This window comes from Aotus nancymaae, unplaced genomic scaffold (assembly GCF_030222135.1).
Source record: "Aotus nancymaae isolate 86718 unplaced genomic scaffold, 86718_ANA_hifiasm-v0.15.2.pri h1tg000010l, whole genome shotgun sequence".
NCBI classification, from domain to species: Eukaryota; Metazoa; Chordata; class Mammalia; order Primates; family Aotidae; genus Aotus; species Aotus nancymaae.
The window spans coordinates 71,060,163-71,076,105 of NW_026988421.1; the positions used below are offsets into that span (position 1 = coordinate 71,060,163).

Here is a 15,943-nt window from a genome sequence, read left to right on the forward strand (position 1 = left end):
TACAAGAACAGACATATAGACCAGTGGAACAAAACAGAGAACCCAGAAATAGGACCACACACCTATAACCATCTGATCTTTGACAAACCTGACAAAAACAAGCAATAGGGAAAGGATTCCCTATTTAATAAATGGTGCTGGGATAACTGGCCAGCCATATGCAGAAAATCGAAACTGGACCCTTTCCTTACACCACATACAAAAATCAACTTAAGTGGATTAAAGACTTAAATGTAAAACCCAAAACTATAAAAACTCTAGAAGAAAACCTAGGCAATACCATTCAAGACATAGGGGGAAGATTTAATTATGAACACACCGAAAGCAATTGCGATGAAATTAAAAATTGACAAATAGGATCTAATTAAACTAAAGAGCTTCTGCACAGCAAAAGAAACTATTTAGACAGAGTAAACAGACAACTACAAAATGAGAGAAAAGTTTTGTAAACTATGCACATTGATTTTGTATCCTGAGCCTTTGCTGGAGTTGCTTATTAGCTCAAAAAGCTTTTGGGCTGAGACAATGGGTTTTTCTAGATATAGGATCATGTCATCTGCAAACAAAGATAGTTTGACTTCCTTTCCTCCTATTTAAACACTCTTTATTTGTTTCTCTTTCGTGATTGCCCAGCCAGAATTTCCAATACTACATTGAATAGGAGTGGTGAGAGAGGGCATCTTTGTCTTGTGCTGGTTTTCAAGGGAAATGCCTCCAGCTTTTGCCCATTTAATATAATATTGGCTGTGGGCTTGTCATATATGGCTCTCATTATATTGAGATATGTTCCTTCAATACCTAGTTTCCTAAGAGTTTTTAACATAATGGGATGTTGAATTTTATCGAAGGCCTTTTTTGCATCTATTGAGATAATCATGTGGTTTTTGTCTTTAGTTCTGTTTATGTAATGAATCACTTTTATTTATTGGCATATATTGAACCAACTGTGCATCCTGGGGATGAAGTCAATTTGATTGTGGTGGATGAGCTTTTTGATGTGTTGCTTGATTTGGTTTGCCAGTATTTTGTTAAGGATTTTTGCAACAATGTTCATCAAGAATATTGGCCTGAAATTTTCTTTTTTGTTGTATTTCTGATATCAAAATGATGCTGGCCTCACAGAATGAGATAGGGAGGAGTCTCTTCTTTTCAGTTTTTTGGAATAGTTTCAGTAGGAATGGTACCAGCTCTTCTTTGTGCCTCTGGTAGAATTAAGCTGTAACTCCATCTGGTCCTGGGGTTTTTCTGGTTGGCAGGTTATTTATTACTGCCTCAATTTCAGAATTCATTATTGGTCTATTCAGGGATTCCATTTCTGCTTTGTTCAGTCTTGGGAGGGCATATATGTCCAGGAATTTATCCATTTCTTCTAGATTTTCTAGTTCATGTGCATGGAGATATTTATAGTATTCTCTGATAGTTGTTTGTATTTCTCTGGGATCCGTGGCAATATCCCCCTTATTGTTTCTTATTGTGTCTACTTGAATCTTTTCTTTATCAGTCTAGCTAGCGGTCTATCTGTTTTATTATTATTATTTTTTTTCAAAAATCCATCTCCTGGATTTGTTGATTTTTTTTTTAAGAGTTTTTTGTGTCTCTATGTCCTTCAGTTCTGCTCTGATCTTGGTCATTTCTTGTCTTCTGCTAGCTTTGGGGTTTATTTGCTCTTAGTTCTTCAGTTCTTTTAGTTGTGATGTTAGATTGTTAACTTTCTAGCTTTTTGATGTGGGCATTTAGTGCTATAAATTTCCCTCTTAACACGCTTTAGCTGTGTCCCAGGGATTCTGGTACATTGTATCTTTGCTCTCATTAGTTTTAAAGAACTTTTTGATTTATCCCTTAGTTTCATTTTAGAAGCAGGTTGTTCAATTTCCATGTAATTGTGTGGTTTTAAGTGAATTTCTTAATCTCGAGCTCTAATTTGATTGCATTGCTGTCTGAGAGACTGTTACTATGTCAGTTCTCTTTCATTTGTTGAGGAGTGTTTTACTTGATTTATTTGATCGATTTTAGAATAAGTATCATGTGTCAATGAGAAGAATGTATATTCTGTTGTTTTGGGATGGAGAGTTCTGTAGATATCTAACAGGTCCACTTGACCCAGAACTGAGTTCAGGTCCTGAATATCTTTGTAAATTTTCTGTCTCAATTATCTAACTAATATTGACAGTGGGGTGTTAAGTCTCCCACTATTACTGTGTGGGAGTCTAAGTCTCTTTCAAGGTCTCTAAGAACTTGCTTTATGAATCTGAGTTCTCCTGTATTGGGCACATATATATTTAGGATAGTTATCTCTTCTTGTTGAATTGAACTCTTTACCACTATGTAATGCCCTTCTTTGTTTTTTTTGTTTTTTTTTTTTTTTTTCTTGATCTTTGTAGGTTTAAAATCTGTTTTGTCAGAAACTAGAATTCCAGCCCCTGCCCTTTTCTGCTTTTCATTTGCTTAGTAAATTTTCCTCCATACCTTTACTTTGAGCCTATGTGTGTCTTTGCATGTGAGATGGGTCTCTTGAAGGTAGCATACCTGATGGGTTTTTTGTTTTTTTGTCTTTGGGTTTTTTTTTTTTTTTTTGCCCTACAGTCTGGCATGTGAACCATGATGGGCCTTAATTCTTCATCCAGCTTGCCATTCTGTGTCTTTTAATTGGAGTCAGTTAGCCCATTTATATTTGAGAATAGTAGTGATATGTGTGGATTTGATCCTGTCATGATGATGCTGGCTGCTTATTTTGCAGACTTGTTTATGTGGTTGCTTCATAGTGTCACTGCTCTGTGTCTTTCAGTGTGTTTTTGTAGTGGCTGGTAACAGTTTTCATTTCCATATTTCATGCTTCCTTCAGAAACTCTTACAAAGCAGGCCTGATCAGGATGAATTCCCTCAGTATTTTCTTGTCTGAAAAGGATTTTATTTCTCCTTCGCTTATGAAGCTTAGTTTGGCCACATATGAAATTCTTGGTTGGAAATTCTTTTTTAAAGAAAGTTGACTATTGGCCCCCAGTCTTTTCTGGCCTGTAGGGTTTCCACTGAGAGATCCACTGTTAGTCTGATAGACTTCCCTTTGTAGGTGGCCTGGCCTTTCTCTCAGGCTGCCCTTAACATTTTTTCTTTCATTTTGAACTTGGAGAATCTGATTATTGTGTGTCTTGGAAATGGTCTTATGGAGTATCTTACTGGGGTTCTCTGTATTTCCTTAATTTGAATATTAGCCTGTTTTGCTAGGTTGGGGAATTTCTCCTGGATGATATCCTGAAGTATGTTTTCCAACTTGGTTCCATTCTCCCCATCACTTTCAGGTACCCCAATCAGTCATAGATTCAGTCCTTTTGCATAATTCCATATTTCTTGGAGGTTTTGTTCATTTCTTTTCATTCTTTTATGTCTATTTTTGTCTGCCTGGCTTAATTCAGAAAGTAAGTTTTCCAGCTCTGATATGCTTTCCTCTGCTCTGTCTATTCTGCTATTAATACTTGTAACTGCACTGTGAAGTTCTTGTGGTGTGTTTTTCAGCTCTAACAGGTTGTTTATGTTTCTCTCAAAATTGGCTGTTTTGGCTGTCAGTTCCCATGTCGTTTTATCAAGATTCTTAGCTTCTTTGCATTGGATTGCAATGTGCTCCTGTGGCTCTGCAAAGTTTGTTATTAACCACCTTCTGAGGCCTACTTCTGTCCTTTCAGACATCTCAGCCTCAGCCTGCTTCTGTGCCCTTGCTGGAGAGGTGTTGCTGTCATTTGGAAAAAAGGGGACACTCTGGCTTTTTGAGTTTTCAGCATTTTTGCATTGATTCTTTCTAATCTTTGTTGGCTTACCTACCTTTGATCTTTGATGTTGCTGACCTTTGGATGGGGTTTTTGTGGTTTTTCTTTGTCGTTGTTGTTGTTTTATGTCTGTTTGTATTTCTTTTATCAGTCTGCCCACTCTTCCATAGGGCTGCTCTGGTTTGCTGGGAGGCCGCTCTAGACCTTAGTTGCCTTGGTTCTTCCCATACCTGGAGGTATCACCAGTGAAGGCTGTCCCAGAGCTCTGTCCATAATATGAGCCAGTGGGAGTGGCTGAAGGGCCTGGCTGGGAGGTCCTGCCAAGTGAGGAGAAATGGATTGGGTCCTGCTTAAAGAAGCAGCCTGGCCATGACCGGGCAAAGCTACTGTATTGTTCTGCTGGGGGGATCCTTTCTTGTCTGGACTGTTTGGACTCTCCAAAGCCCATAGACTGAAATGGCTGAGTTGATCCTCCTCTCTGGGACTCCATTCTGTCTCAGGTAGGCTCCACCCTGTTACTGGTAGCTGCCTGGAATTCCAAGCTAGTGGATCTTATCTCATGAAGTCCCATGGAAGTGGAGCCCACAGAATGAGACTGCTCAGGTCCCTGGATTCTGCCCCCTTCCTAGGGGTATGTATGGACCTCCCACCTTGTCTGAGTGGCAGACACATTTGTTGGGGATCCCAGGGCTAGAGTATATAAAATTCCTGGGTCTCTGTGTGTGCCTGAGCAGCTGCTCTGCCAAGACTTTACACAGCTCTGTGTCGGACCTGGCATGGTCTCACAAGGGGATCTCCTGATCAGTGGGTTGCAAAGATTTGTGGGAGAACAGTGGTTTCCTGGGATCACACAATCACACACCACTTCCCTTGGCTGGGGATGGGGGCTCCCTTGGCTCTGTGTCACTCCTGGGTGGGCCATCATCCCACCCTGCTTTCCTCCATTGTCTGTGGGTCAAGTTGTTTCCCTGATTAGTCCCAATGTGACTATCTGGATATTTCCATTTCAGGTGCGGTATTCACTTGCCCCTTTCATTCCTCTCTGTGAGTGCTGTGAACCACATCTGCTTCTAATCGGCCGTCTTGGCCTCTTTCCTATCTTCTCATTTCCTTTTAGATTTATTTTTACTTACTTTATGGTTTAATTTTCTATTGTTGCTATACTATTTTATTATAAATTAATTATTGCTGGTTTTAAGAAAAACTCTTGATATATTATTTGTTGATCTTATACTTTACCATCTTTTTGGATCCTCACGTTCCCCCAATACTTCTGTTATAACTGATTCTGTTATATTTTATATGTTTCTGTTTATGAACAGTAGAAATTTTGTTTATGCCATTTACATTTTTATATCCCTTTTTATAGGGGCCAGGAGAGCCTATACATTTTTTAAGAGATTCATTGAAATTTTTCATTGAGTCGTTGTGATATAATTTTATTTCTAGAAAACCCCATAATCCTGCCCAAAATCTTTTTCAGCTGATAAACAACTTCAGCAAAGTTTCAGGATACAAAAGCAACATAAAAAAAAAATCCCTAGCATTCCTATACACACCAACAAAAGACAAGCCAAGAGCCAAATTAGAAATGCAATCCCATTCACAATTGCCACAAAAAGAATAAAATACCTAACAATACAGCTAACCAGGGAAGTGAAAAATCTCTACAGTGAGAATGACAAAACTCTGCTTAAAGAAATCACAGATGACACAAACAAATTTTTAAAAATCCCATGCTCCTGGGTACAAAGAATCAATACCATTAAAATAGCCATACTGCCCAAAGCACTTTACAGATTCAATGCTATTCGTATCAAACTACCAATGACATTCTTCACACAACTGTCAAACACTATTTTAAAATTCATATGGAACCAAAAAAGAGAACAAAGCTGGAGGTGTCACATTATCCAAACTTCAAACTATACCACAAGGCTGCAGTAACCAAAGCAGCATGGTACTAGTACAAAAACAGACACATAGATCAAGGGGATGGAATAGAGAGCCCAGAAATAAGGTTGCAGTACTACAACCATCTGATTCTCAACAAAGATGAAAAAAACAAGCAATGGGTAAAGGGCTTCCTATTCAATAAACTGTACTGGAATAACTGGCCAGCCATATGCAGAAGATTGAAACGGGACCCCCCTTTTTTTTTATACCATATACAAAAATCAACTCAAGATGGATTAAAGTCTTAAATGTAAAACCCCAAACTGTGAAAACCATGGAAGACAACCTAGGCAATACCATTCTGGACATAGGAACAAGCAAAGGTTTCCATGGCAAACACACCAAAAGCAATCGCAATGAAAGCAAAAATTGACAAATAGGATCAAATTAAACTTAAGAGCTTCTGCACAGCAAAAGAAACTACCAACAGAGTAAACAAACAACATACAGAATGGAAGAAAGTATTTGCAAGCTATACATGTGACAAAAATGTAATATCTAGCATCTATAAAAACTTAAGCAAATTTACAAGAAAAAAATATTAAAAACTGAGCAAAGAACTTGAACAGACATTTTTCAAAAGAAGACATATGTGCAGCCAATGAGTATATGAAAAAAACTCAGCATCACTTATTATTTAAAAAATACAAATCAAAACCACAATGAGAAAACATCTCACACCAGTCAGAATACCTATTATTAAAAATTTTTTAAATAAGAGTTGCTGATGAGGTTGCAGAGAAAAGGGAATGCTTATACACTCTTGGATAGAGTGTAAATTAGTTCAATTGTTGTGAAAAATAGTGTAGCAGCTCTTTAAAGAGCTAAAAACAGAACTACCATTTGACCCAGCAATCTCATTACTGGGTATATACCCAAAGGAATATAAATCATTCTACCATACAGACACATGCATGTGAATGTTTGTTGCAGCACTACTTACAATAGCAAGGACATGGAATCAACCCAAATGCCCATCAATGACAAAAGAGTTTTGAGACTACATATCAGTTTTGAGAACAAGTGAGCTTCAAGCGCCAAGATCTGAGAGACTGAATTTATGCTCTTAATAAAACCTGCTCTCTATTAAATTAGTGATTTACATTGATTTATTGTTTGTCGTTGAACCATCCTTGCATTCTTCTGTTATACTCTACTTGGTCTGATGCTCAATACGCTCATTATACAGACTATGGACTGGGCACTAGTATTAACTCATGTAATCCTCATTAATCTTATTTTATAGATGCTATCATTCTTTCAAATTTACAAATGAGACTATCAAGGTATATAGAGGTCAAAGTGATTTGTCAAATATTATACAGCTAATATGAACGTAGGAAATCAGATTCCAGAGACTGCTATTAACCATGAATACATTGCTGGACTTAAGAGCTACTTTTTTTACATTGTGTAAAAATTTTGCACCTGTACTCACAGATTAGGTTGGCTGAGAGTGCCTTTCTTTTTTTTCTGTCCTTATGCATTCTGAATTATATATTCAGCTAATCATTTTAGCCAAGAACTTTTGGATACAAACAATTTCTATAACAGAGAAATTATCTCTTCTCTGAAGATTTAATACAACTCATCTTAAAACCGTGTTGTTGATGGATAAATGGTTGATAATTTTTGACTTCCATTTTGGAATTTTATGTGATAAAATAATATATTCATTATTCTAACACTTCTTGGGCCAATGTAAGTAATTCTAAACTTTCTTAGAATGTTGTGTATTTAACTAGTATTAGTTAAAATACACAATTTTAACTAATTGTGTATTTTAACTAATTTTGTAGCAGTATTGCTACAAAATCTACTGTACATGATATAATTTTATAATGTCAGTATTATCTATATTAGTATAATAATCCCTTTTTCTTCCTGATTTGTTGATTTCTTATACCTTTTCTATGAATCATTGATACTGTATCAGTCAGCTACACAACAGTAAATCTCCCTCTCAGGGACTTACAACAGTGAACATTTTATTTCCTGCTCTGAGTCTTCCAGTTTGTTGAGCTTTGGCTGACTTTAGCTGAGCGGGCCTCTACTCAGCAGCAGTCAGCTGGACTCCAGACTTTCAGATGAGTTCATGTCTGTTCCATATCACTTTCCAGGGATATATAATTCCCATGATTGGGAAAGTAATACAAAGGCCATATCAAACCTGTAAGCACACGTAAAGCTGCAGCTCCTTTCAGCTCATGGTCACATGGCCACACCAAACAGCAAAAAGGCTAGAGTGTTTACTCCTTACACTCTAGTGGGAGCCTTTGCAAAGTCCTACAGCAAAGGGCCTGAGATGTAATTTTATAACAAGGAAAAAACAACCCAAACTACCACCACCATATTTGCTAAGTTTATGTCTCATACAAAGAACCAGTATCCTATTTTATTAGCTCTATATTTATTTTTTATTCTAGTTTATAAATTTAATTATATAATGTTCATTTATTCCTTTATTTATTTATTTTTAATTGTACTTTAGGTTCTGGGGTACATGTGCAGATCATGCAGGATTGTTGCATAGGTACACACATGGCAATGTGGTTTGCTGCCTCCATCCCCTGTCACCTACATCTGGCATTTTTCCCCATGTTATCCCTCCCCGACCTCCCCACCCCCCCGCTGTCCCTCCCTTGGCCACCTCCAACAGACCCCAGTGTGTGATGCTCCCCTCCCTGTGTCCATGTGTTCTCATTGTTCATCACCCGCCTGTGAGTGAGAACATGCGGTGTTTGATTTTCTGTTCTTGTTTATTGTACCCTCTTTTGAAGTGCATACTATTTCTGAGGCTTGTCATTTCTGTCAGCTCTCACTCTGCTTGTCCCCTACAGTGTTTGGTAATTGTCCCATGGTGAACTCAAATCTACCTGGCCTCCATCTGAGACACCACTGAGGTGCCTGATCTACAGGTGTCGTTCTCCACTGCATTTACGTCTCAACAGTGCAGGAGATCATGCCGTGCTGAGACACTGGAAACGTTATTGTCCATCTTGGCATAAATAGTAAAATTCAGTAATAGTCATAGTAGCAACACAAATTCACCCCGGGTCTATGAGAGGACAGACCTCTGGGTACACACCCTTGGGGGAGAACCTTGTCCCGTCCAGAATCCAGGCTTTCTCAGGTTCCTTTGCTTGCAGGTGTATTTGCCTCTCACCTACTGTCTTCCTGCTCAAACCACCCTTTCTCTAAATCTGTGGCACAGTTAGGATCCTGGTTTAATGCAAATCTGTCAGTTTCACATTCCCACCTTCCTGGGAGGTCTGCCTATTTGCTGCGTGAACTGAAAATCCTTTGTCCTCTGGGCCTATGGGCTCTTCAACATTGTGTCAATGGCATCAGGAGACACAGCCCTGAGAAGGATCTTCTTTACCATGGAGGCCCTCTTGGTGCCTGGCAGGCCTCCTGAATGGGAACCAGGAGGGCCTCTGGACAGGGTCTGATGACATGGTACACAAGGCTGAGGACCCTTGAGAAGTCAAACGCCCATGACAAGGCAGAGTTACAGAGTTACAGAGAAGTGACCCACCCCACTCCCCAACTGGGAAAAGCAAACCTCTCAAGTTGTTTGGTGACATGAAGTGTTTCAAAGAATGGGTGTGAGTTTAGAGGAAGGCAAGCATCAAAGGTCACATCCAGGACCTGAACGGCTTGACCATTGTCTGGCGACAAGAACTGGACACTTTTGGAAACTCAGGCTTGGATGAGCACAGATGATCTGGTGTCTTCTTGAGGTCTCTGCCTCTCTCCTCACCCTCACACCCAGTCCTCCTGTGTGCCCAGCCCTGGGTTGCACCCTGGGGACAGAGATGTGAACTGAGTACAGCTTCTGCCCTAGAAAAGCGAGATCACTGGTAAAGGGGACACAGATGGTAGCTCCAGCCAGAGAGAAGAGGGCTGATTTGAGGACATGCTGCTGGAGGATTCATTTGTTCCATAAATGTTTATTGAGCATCGAATCTTTTTCAGGCACTCTTCCCGGTAGAGAAACAACATCTGGGGAACAAGACCCCTGTTCTCATGCGCTTCTTGTTCTACAGGGATGTGGGGTGGTGGGTGGTCAATCAATATGCAACCAAATAAGCAAAGATTCAGGGAGATGTCTGGACAGAGGGAGCAGCAGGTGCCAGCACCCACATTCGGCTTTGGATAGAAGTCAGTTGCAAATACCCCTTCACTTTGTGCCTGGCCCTGTGAGATACCCAAAGAAGACATTTGACAAACATTCTAAATGAGAAGAGAGGAAAGAGGTGATTCAGTGCCAGGGGTCTTTAGTCTCTCTACCCCAGCCCTGCAATAAACAAAACACAAATGGAAGTAATCCAATCAACTGATACAAAGATGTGTACACATGTGTGTGTGCATACATTTGTCTGGTGGAAGATCTATGCATTTTTCTTCTGAAAATAAATATCCGAAGAAAACTACCCTGGGAACCTGTGACTCTAGAAGCTCAGAGGCACTGAGTCATAGAGATGGATGCCTGAGAAAGGGTAGTAGAGGAGGGGTTAGGGCACTAATGTAAAGAGCTGCCCAGTGCTGTGCTGGAAGCCCCAGCAGCAGCCCGGAGAGCTTCCCAGCACACAGCAGTTCTAGGGATGGTTGATTATTAATTTGGGGTTGAAGGCCAGTCCAGCGCTGTCCCTGGTCACCACACTAATAACTGGACTGGACATCGCTCAGGCACCTGCCAGAGGCCTGGGTCGGAGGGCCAGCTTCCCTGCCACTGACTCGTCTCCAAGGAAGCCCTAGTAAGTTATTTGTGGAGGAAAGAGGTGAGGGCCTGGGCCAAGAGACTGGTCTCTTGACTGGATCCTGGTGAGGTCTAGGTAGGGGTTTAGAGGAGTCATCAGGTCCACCTAGGGCCTCTCTTTCTGTCTGGCCCAAGTAACTGGGAGGTTTCCGTATCCACTTGGCCATCAGCAAACTAAAGGGTGGTCTTTGCCAAAGTGAAGAATAGAAGCGGCATGTGTGTGCCAGCTATGGGTACAAGCCCTGACTGTGTCATCCAGTGCCAATTCAGTGCCATCAGGGGAGGTTCAAAGAAGAGACAAAAATGATAGAAAGAGGCAAGTTGGAGAAGGACGTGATCACAAAAGTTCCCTTCCAACTGGGTACCTCTCACTGCGTCCTGGAGGAAGGGAAGGGTTAAGGGACTGAGGCTGGGACAGCAAGGGCAGATGCAGGGGTTGGGCAGCAAGAACCAGGACACTGGGATCTGAGGCTGCAGTAGAGCAGAGGGAGAGTTCCATGGGGTCCCGGCTGCCCAGGGTCCTGGAGGAGGGGCCAGCCTGGACAAAGGCTGGAGGAGACTCTGACAGCTGGGTAGGGGCACAGAGCTGGGGGCATCTGGGCAGCCTCGAGGAGGGGGAGCAGGAGCTGAATCCCTCCAGACTCAGGCTGAGCAGAAATTTCAGAGCCTGGGTGATGCCTGGCAGAAATGGCCTCTCAGTGGAAGATCTCAAACCAAGAGAAGTCTCATCTGGACAGGATCAATCACCAAAAAAGTTCCCATTTTGAGGGTCAGAATCCTGCCTTAAAGCACTCTCAGTCCCAATCCCACAGCAAGTGGCTGTCACAAAATAGACATTATGCAAGATGGTCTACAGGTGGCTGGAGAAACAGGGGCCACTCTGAGGACAGCTGGGGCCCAGCATGTCAAACAGGGAGTTTTATAGGAAATGAGAGGAAGGGGAGCCGTGGTGGCTCAGGCCAGTTGTGCTGGTGCTTGAGGAGGTGAGGCTACATGTTGGAGGCCAGCCTGGGCAACATAGAGGGCTCTCATACTGGAAACGAGAGAGTGGATCTCAACCACTGGATCCATCTCAACCAAGTCCAGCCAAGAGATGGACCTTGTGGGACCTCAGGTCAACTGCCCCAGTCTGAGTCCAGCTCTGCAGCCCATAGGAAAGGAAGAGGAGGGAAACCATGGCTCTTTTGGCACTTCAGAGAGAAATCTGAGAAATCCAGGGCCAAAGCTCACCCAGGCAATGAGCTCGCTTCATTTGTCTGGGCCACTGGACACAGGGCTCATGGATAATCCTCGGGCCCCGTGGGCTGTCAAGTAGGAGGTGCCTGACCGCTAAGCCTTGTGCTAGCAGGAGCTCTGGGACCCGAGGGAGAATGGGCTTGTGCTAATCTTGCACCTGCCTCTGTTTTAGCACTGATCTAACTCACATTTTTTACCTGCCTGTCTCCCTAGTAGTCTGAAAGTCACTCAGAGCCAGGGGTTGTGATGGTCCCCTCTGTGTCCACTGTCCCCGGCACTGGGTCCAGCACATCACAGTGAGTAACAAATGCTATTTAAACACGACTGGATGAAATTCTCTCCTTCACTTTCTCCACCCCAAGGTAAGGACCATGTTCCTGTTTCCATCACTCCCTGTGCTTCTCCTATCTGTGGTGATGGCTTCCTGCTCAGAAACAAAAGCCTGTGAGGATGCCAAGAAGACCTGCTCCGTGATTACCTGCGGCATCCCCGTCACCAATGGCACCCCAGGCAGAGATGGGCGAGACGGACCCAAGGGGGAAAAGGGAGAGCCAGGTCCGGGACAGGCTGCTGTGGCTTCCTAAATCTCCACCTCTAGCAGGCATTCAAGCAAATCTGTGCTTGAACCCCCCACATGAGGGTTTGAGCACAGACTTGGGGAAGCGCCCCTTTCCTCAGGCCCCATGCTACACTCAGAACAATCCCTGTAAAATGCCATTGCCTCCAAAACAAAGCTGCTCGCTGACTCTCCTGGATCCCATATTTCCACACAGGAACTGAGTGTGTGTGGTTGTCCCTATAGAGGGGGTGTCCCACCTGCTTAGGGAGCTGGCCTTGGTGCAGGCCTTCCCCTGGGATGCAGGGGAGTCTTGCTTCTTTGAGTCACCTCTAGCTCACTGGCTGTCCTGGGGTGAACATGAATGGAGTATTGAGCTTTTGGGGAAAAAAGAATGAATGACAGCCACTGGGTCGTGTTTCCTTTGTCTTGCAACAGGTCAAGGGCTCAGAGGTTTGCAGGGCCCTCCTGGGAAGTTGGGGCCCCCAGGAAACACAGGGCCTCCTGGAATTTCAGGGCCAAAGGGCCAAAAAGGAGATCGTGGAGATAATTCAGGTAATGGGCACAACTCAGCATGGGTGGCTTGGGGGCCCCAGGGCCTGGGGAGCTAGAGGGCTAGATGGGAGGTCCCCTTCTCCTGCTGCCTCATGGGAAGATGCTCAACTCTGCTTCCTGGCCCTTGGCCCTTGGCCCTTGGCCCTCTCAGCTTTACTTGGGGCCTGAGGGGATTCCCATAGGTGAGCAGGTGCAGACGTTCAAGCCATGTAGGGCCATTCCCTCATCAGGCCCCTTAGCAGATGGGCCCTGGCTTTTCTTCAACAGAAACAGTCCAGTGTGCACCTCCGGGGTGCCAGGGAGGAAACAGGCCTTTTAGCGGGTCGGGTTTATGTCCATTGTCACAAAAATGGCAGGCAAGTGGTCTGCCTTTTAGGAACCCTGGGTGTTGAAGAACATCACAGCAACTTAGTTCAGAGCAAAATAGAGCAAATTCAGTACGAACAAAAGAACAATGACAACCCACTTACTCATATTTGTCTACCATTGTCAAAATAATAAAGGTATTAAAAATGTATCTGGAATGAGAAAAGAAAATGAATGACAAAGAAAAATTTTCAAAAAGAAGAGTAATGACTTGAGTATTTTCTTATGAATTTTCACAATATGACAATATGCAAGCCTTATATGGAGACAGGGGTCCAGGGCTGAAGTTCCAGGTTGTGAAGGATGCGGAGATATAGCTGGGAAGCAGGAATACGGTCATTCCCCCCCTTTTTTTCTTTTGCTTTCTTATTTTTCTGGAAGAAGCATTCTTCTTAGTAAGCCACTTTGTTTTTTCAAAATGCTCTATTCTCCAACTTAAGGTCTTCTCCATAAATACCTTCTCCCTATTGCTTTGCAGTTGCTGAGGCTAAGCTGGCCAACTTAGAGAGAGAGATACGGAGCCTGAGATCAGAACTGGACCACGTGAAGAAGCGTGAGCTTTCTCTCTGCCCATAATGTGTTCTTGGCTCTCACTCTTTTCTTCAGAGCACTCTGGGTTTGGAGGAGGTGGGAGGAGAAGTAACTTATGAGCACTTGTCCTACACCAGGGCCTGTCATGGGCGGCATTTTCCCATAAGACGGTTTCATTCAATCCTCTCAGCAACCTCAGTTGTGGTTGTTAAGGTTGCTTTATTGACAAGTGAGGAAACCGAGGTGCAGGAAGTGTTGGTGACTCATTTGATGTCACTCAGCCGGGAAGTGGCAGAGGAAGGGTTGGATGGAGGTCTGTCTTCTCTGAAGTCTGAGCTCTTTCCTTAGCATCTACTGTGCTCAGATGTCTGTCCCTGCCTCCTCCTTATCCTGATGCCCAAGGCTGCAGTGAGGCCCAAGACTGTCTCCCTATGTGCACCTGTACTGGGGCAGATTTTAGCAGATGCTTTTTCAAGGAGGGATATCCCAGGGGAGTCTGGGATGTCTGCAAGGGCCTGGACGCCCCTTCCCAGGCTCTGCAGCTGAGCCCTGCTTCCTGGCCAGCCTCTGTCCTGAGCTGCTTGGGCACAGGGCAATTTTTCAGAGGTCTGACTTCCCAGGGAACTCGGACTACTCGCCTACTGTCCTGGGCTGGGCTCCAAACCCAGTTAACCTCACCCACCCTTTGTGATTTCAGTGCAAGCCTTCTCCTTGGGGAAAGCATCTGGGAAGAAGCTCTTCGTGACCAATGGCGAGCGGATGCCTTTTGCCAAAGTGAAGGCTCTGTGTGCTGGGCTCCAGGCCACAGTGGCTGCCCCCAAGAATGCCGAGGAGAATAAGGCCATCCAGGATGTGGCCAAAGACACTGCCTTCCTGGGCATCACAGATGAGGTAACTGAAGGCCAGTTCATATATGTGACAGGCGGGAAGCTGACCTACAGCAACTGGAAGAAGGATGAGCCAAATGACCACGGCTCAGGGGAGGACTGCGTGATTCTCCTGAAAGACGGGCTCTGGAATGACATCTCTTGCACGTCCTCCTTCCTGGCCGTCTGTGAGTTTCCCGCCTGAAGAGGGGTGCTCCTCGGCCCCCTCCTTGGCTCCCTGTTGAACTCTCTGCTTCTTTGGAAGAGAATTCAATGCTGGTTTTCCACAACTCCCCTGTGTTGAGTCCTTCCTTCATGTGGATGGGAGGAAAACAAAGGGGATATATTTGATTGTGGGGTGAGGACAGGAGAAGAGGCTGACTGTGGGGCACAAGGGTTCTGGTTCAGCCCATGGCAAAGGGGACCCCATCCACTAGGAGCGCAGTGCTGGGTCAGAGTCCACCGTGGAAAGGGCCACGTCTGACTCTCTTATTTCGTGGTGAAGACACTGAAGCCCACTAGAAGGACCCACTGGGACCACACCTGGGTCAGAGTAGGCCACAGATCCCAGCCACCGAGAGATCTCCTTCCTTTTCTCCAAGAGTTGCCACTACTGGACACGTAAACTCCTTCTGTGGCGAGCCCAGACCTCTCTAGGACACAGGCATCGTTTCTAGTTGTTCACGAGCTGCGCCAGACAACCTCTCACTACCTGGCTGTAACACCTGGCAACCTCCCGTGAGGGCAACAGATGTGAGTCCCAGGAATCCTCTCACTCTGCCCATGTGACCGTGGTCTCCCTTTAGTCAGTAGGGTGACCTTGAGGCCAAAGGACAGCCTTTCCTCTTGCATCATTTTAGGAGGCTGACTCGATATTGAGGTGCGTCAGCTGCGTGTAAGGAGGCAAACTGTCACGCAGGGTATGCCCTTCTCCACAGACCTCATGAGTCTCGGCCCCAACCCCTACCCCAGTCCCCCACCTGCCCAGCAGCCCCTCCCTTCCCTGTAACATCCTCATCTCATTATAGGTCAGTGGGACCATCATCAGTACAGACAAGAGGAAAATCATCCCAAAGGCGAGCTTCATAGCCTATGGGTTAAATTATGTGGCCCCAGCTGGCCAGCAAATGCAGTCCACCTTTGGAGCAGGCTCCTGATGCCGTCGGGGCCCACTGCATCAGTGACCATGGCTGTTTTTCAGCTATCTCAGGGTGGATGGATCTGACATGACGTAGAGCCTGTGCAGCAAGCTAAGAGAAGGGAAAGGATTCCAGTGCCCGCTGTATGCCATTCACACAATGAGATGGGAAAATATTTCATCAATAGGCTAAGGGCCACTTTAACTCAGTGAAAAGAT

General features: G+C 44.2%; 1 protein-coding gene across 2 annotated transcripts; it reads left to right on the plus strand.

The window, feature by feature from the left end:
- Positions 1 to 4,076: 4,076 nt before the first annotated feature.
- Positions 4,077 to 14,876, plus strand: LOC110568920 (mannose-binding protein A-like). 2 transcript variants are annotated; one of them, XM_021673859.2, is made up of 5 exons: positions 4,077 to 4,389; positions 12,075 to 12,267; positions 12,707 to 12,823; positions 13,668 to 13,742; positions 14,418 to 14,876. In XM_021673859.2, exons 1-5 carry the CDS (start codon positions 4,318 to 4,320, stop codon positions 14,789 to 14,791), a joined length of 831 nt encoding a protein of 276 aa, XP_021529534.2. In that variant the 5' UTR covers positions 4,077 to 4,317; the 3' UTR covers positions 14,792 to 14,876. The 2 variants fall into 2 exon arrangements, with proteins under 2 accessions (XP_021529534.2, XP_064230451.1); XM_064374381.1 differs by lacking the exon at positions 4,077 to 4,389 and adding an exon at positions 10,031 to 10,474.
- Positions 14,877 to 15,943: the final 1,067 nt, after the last annotated feature.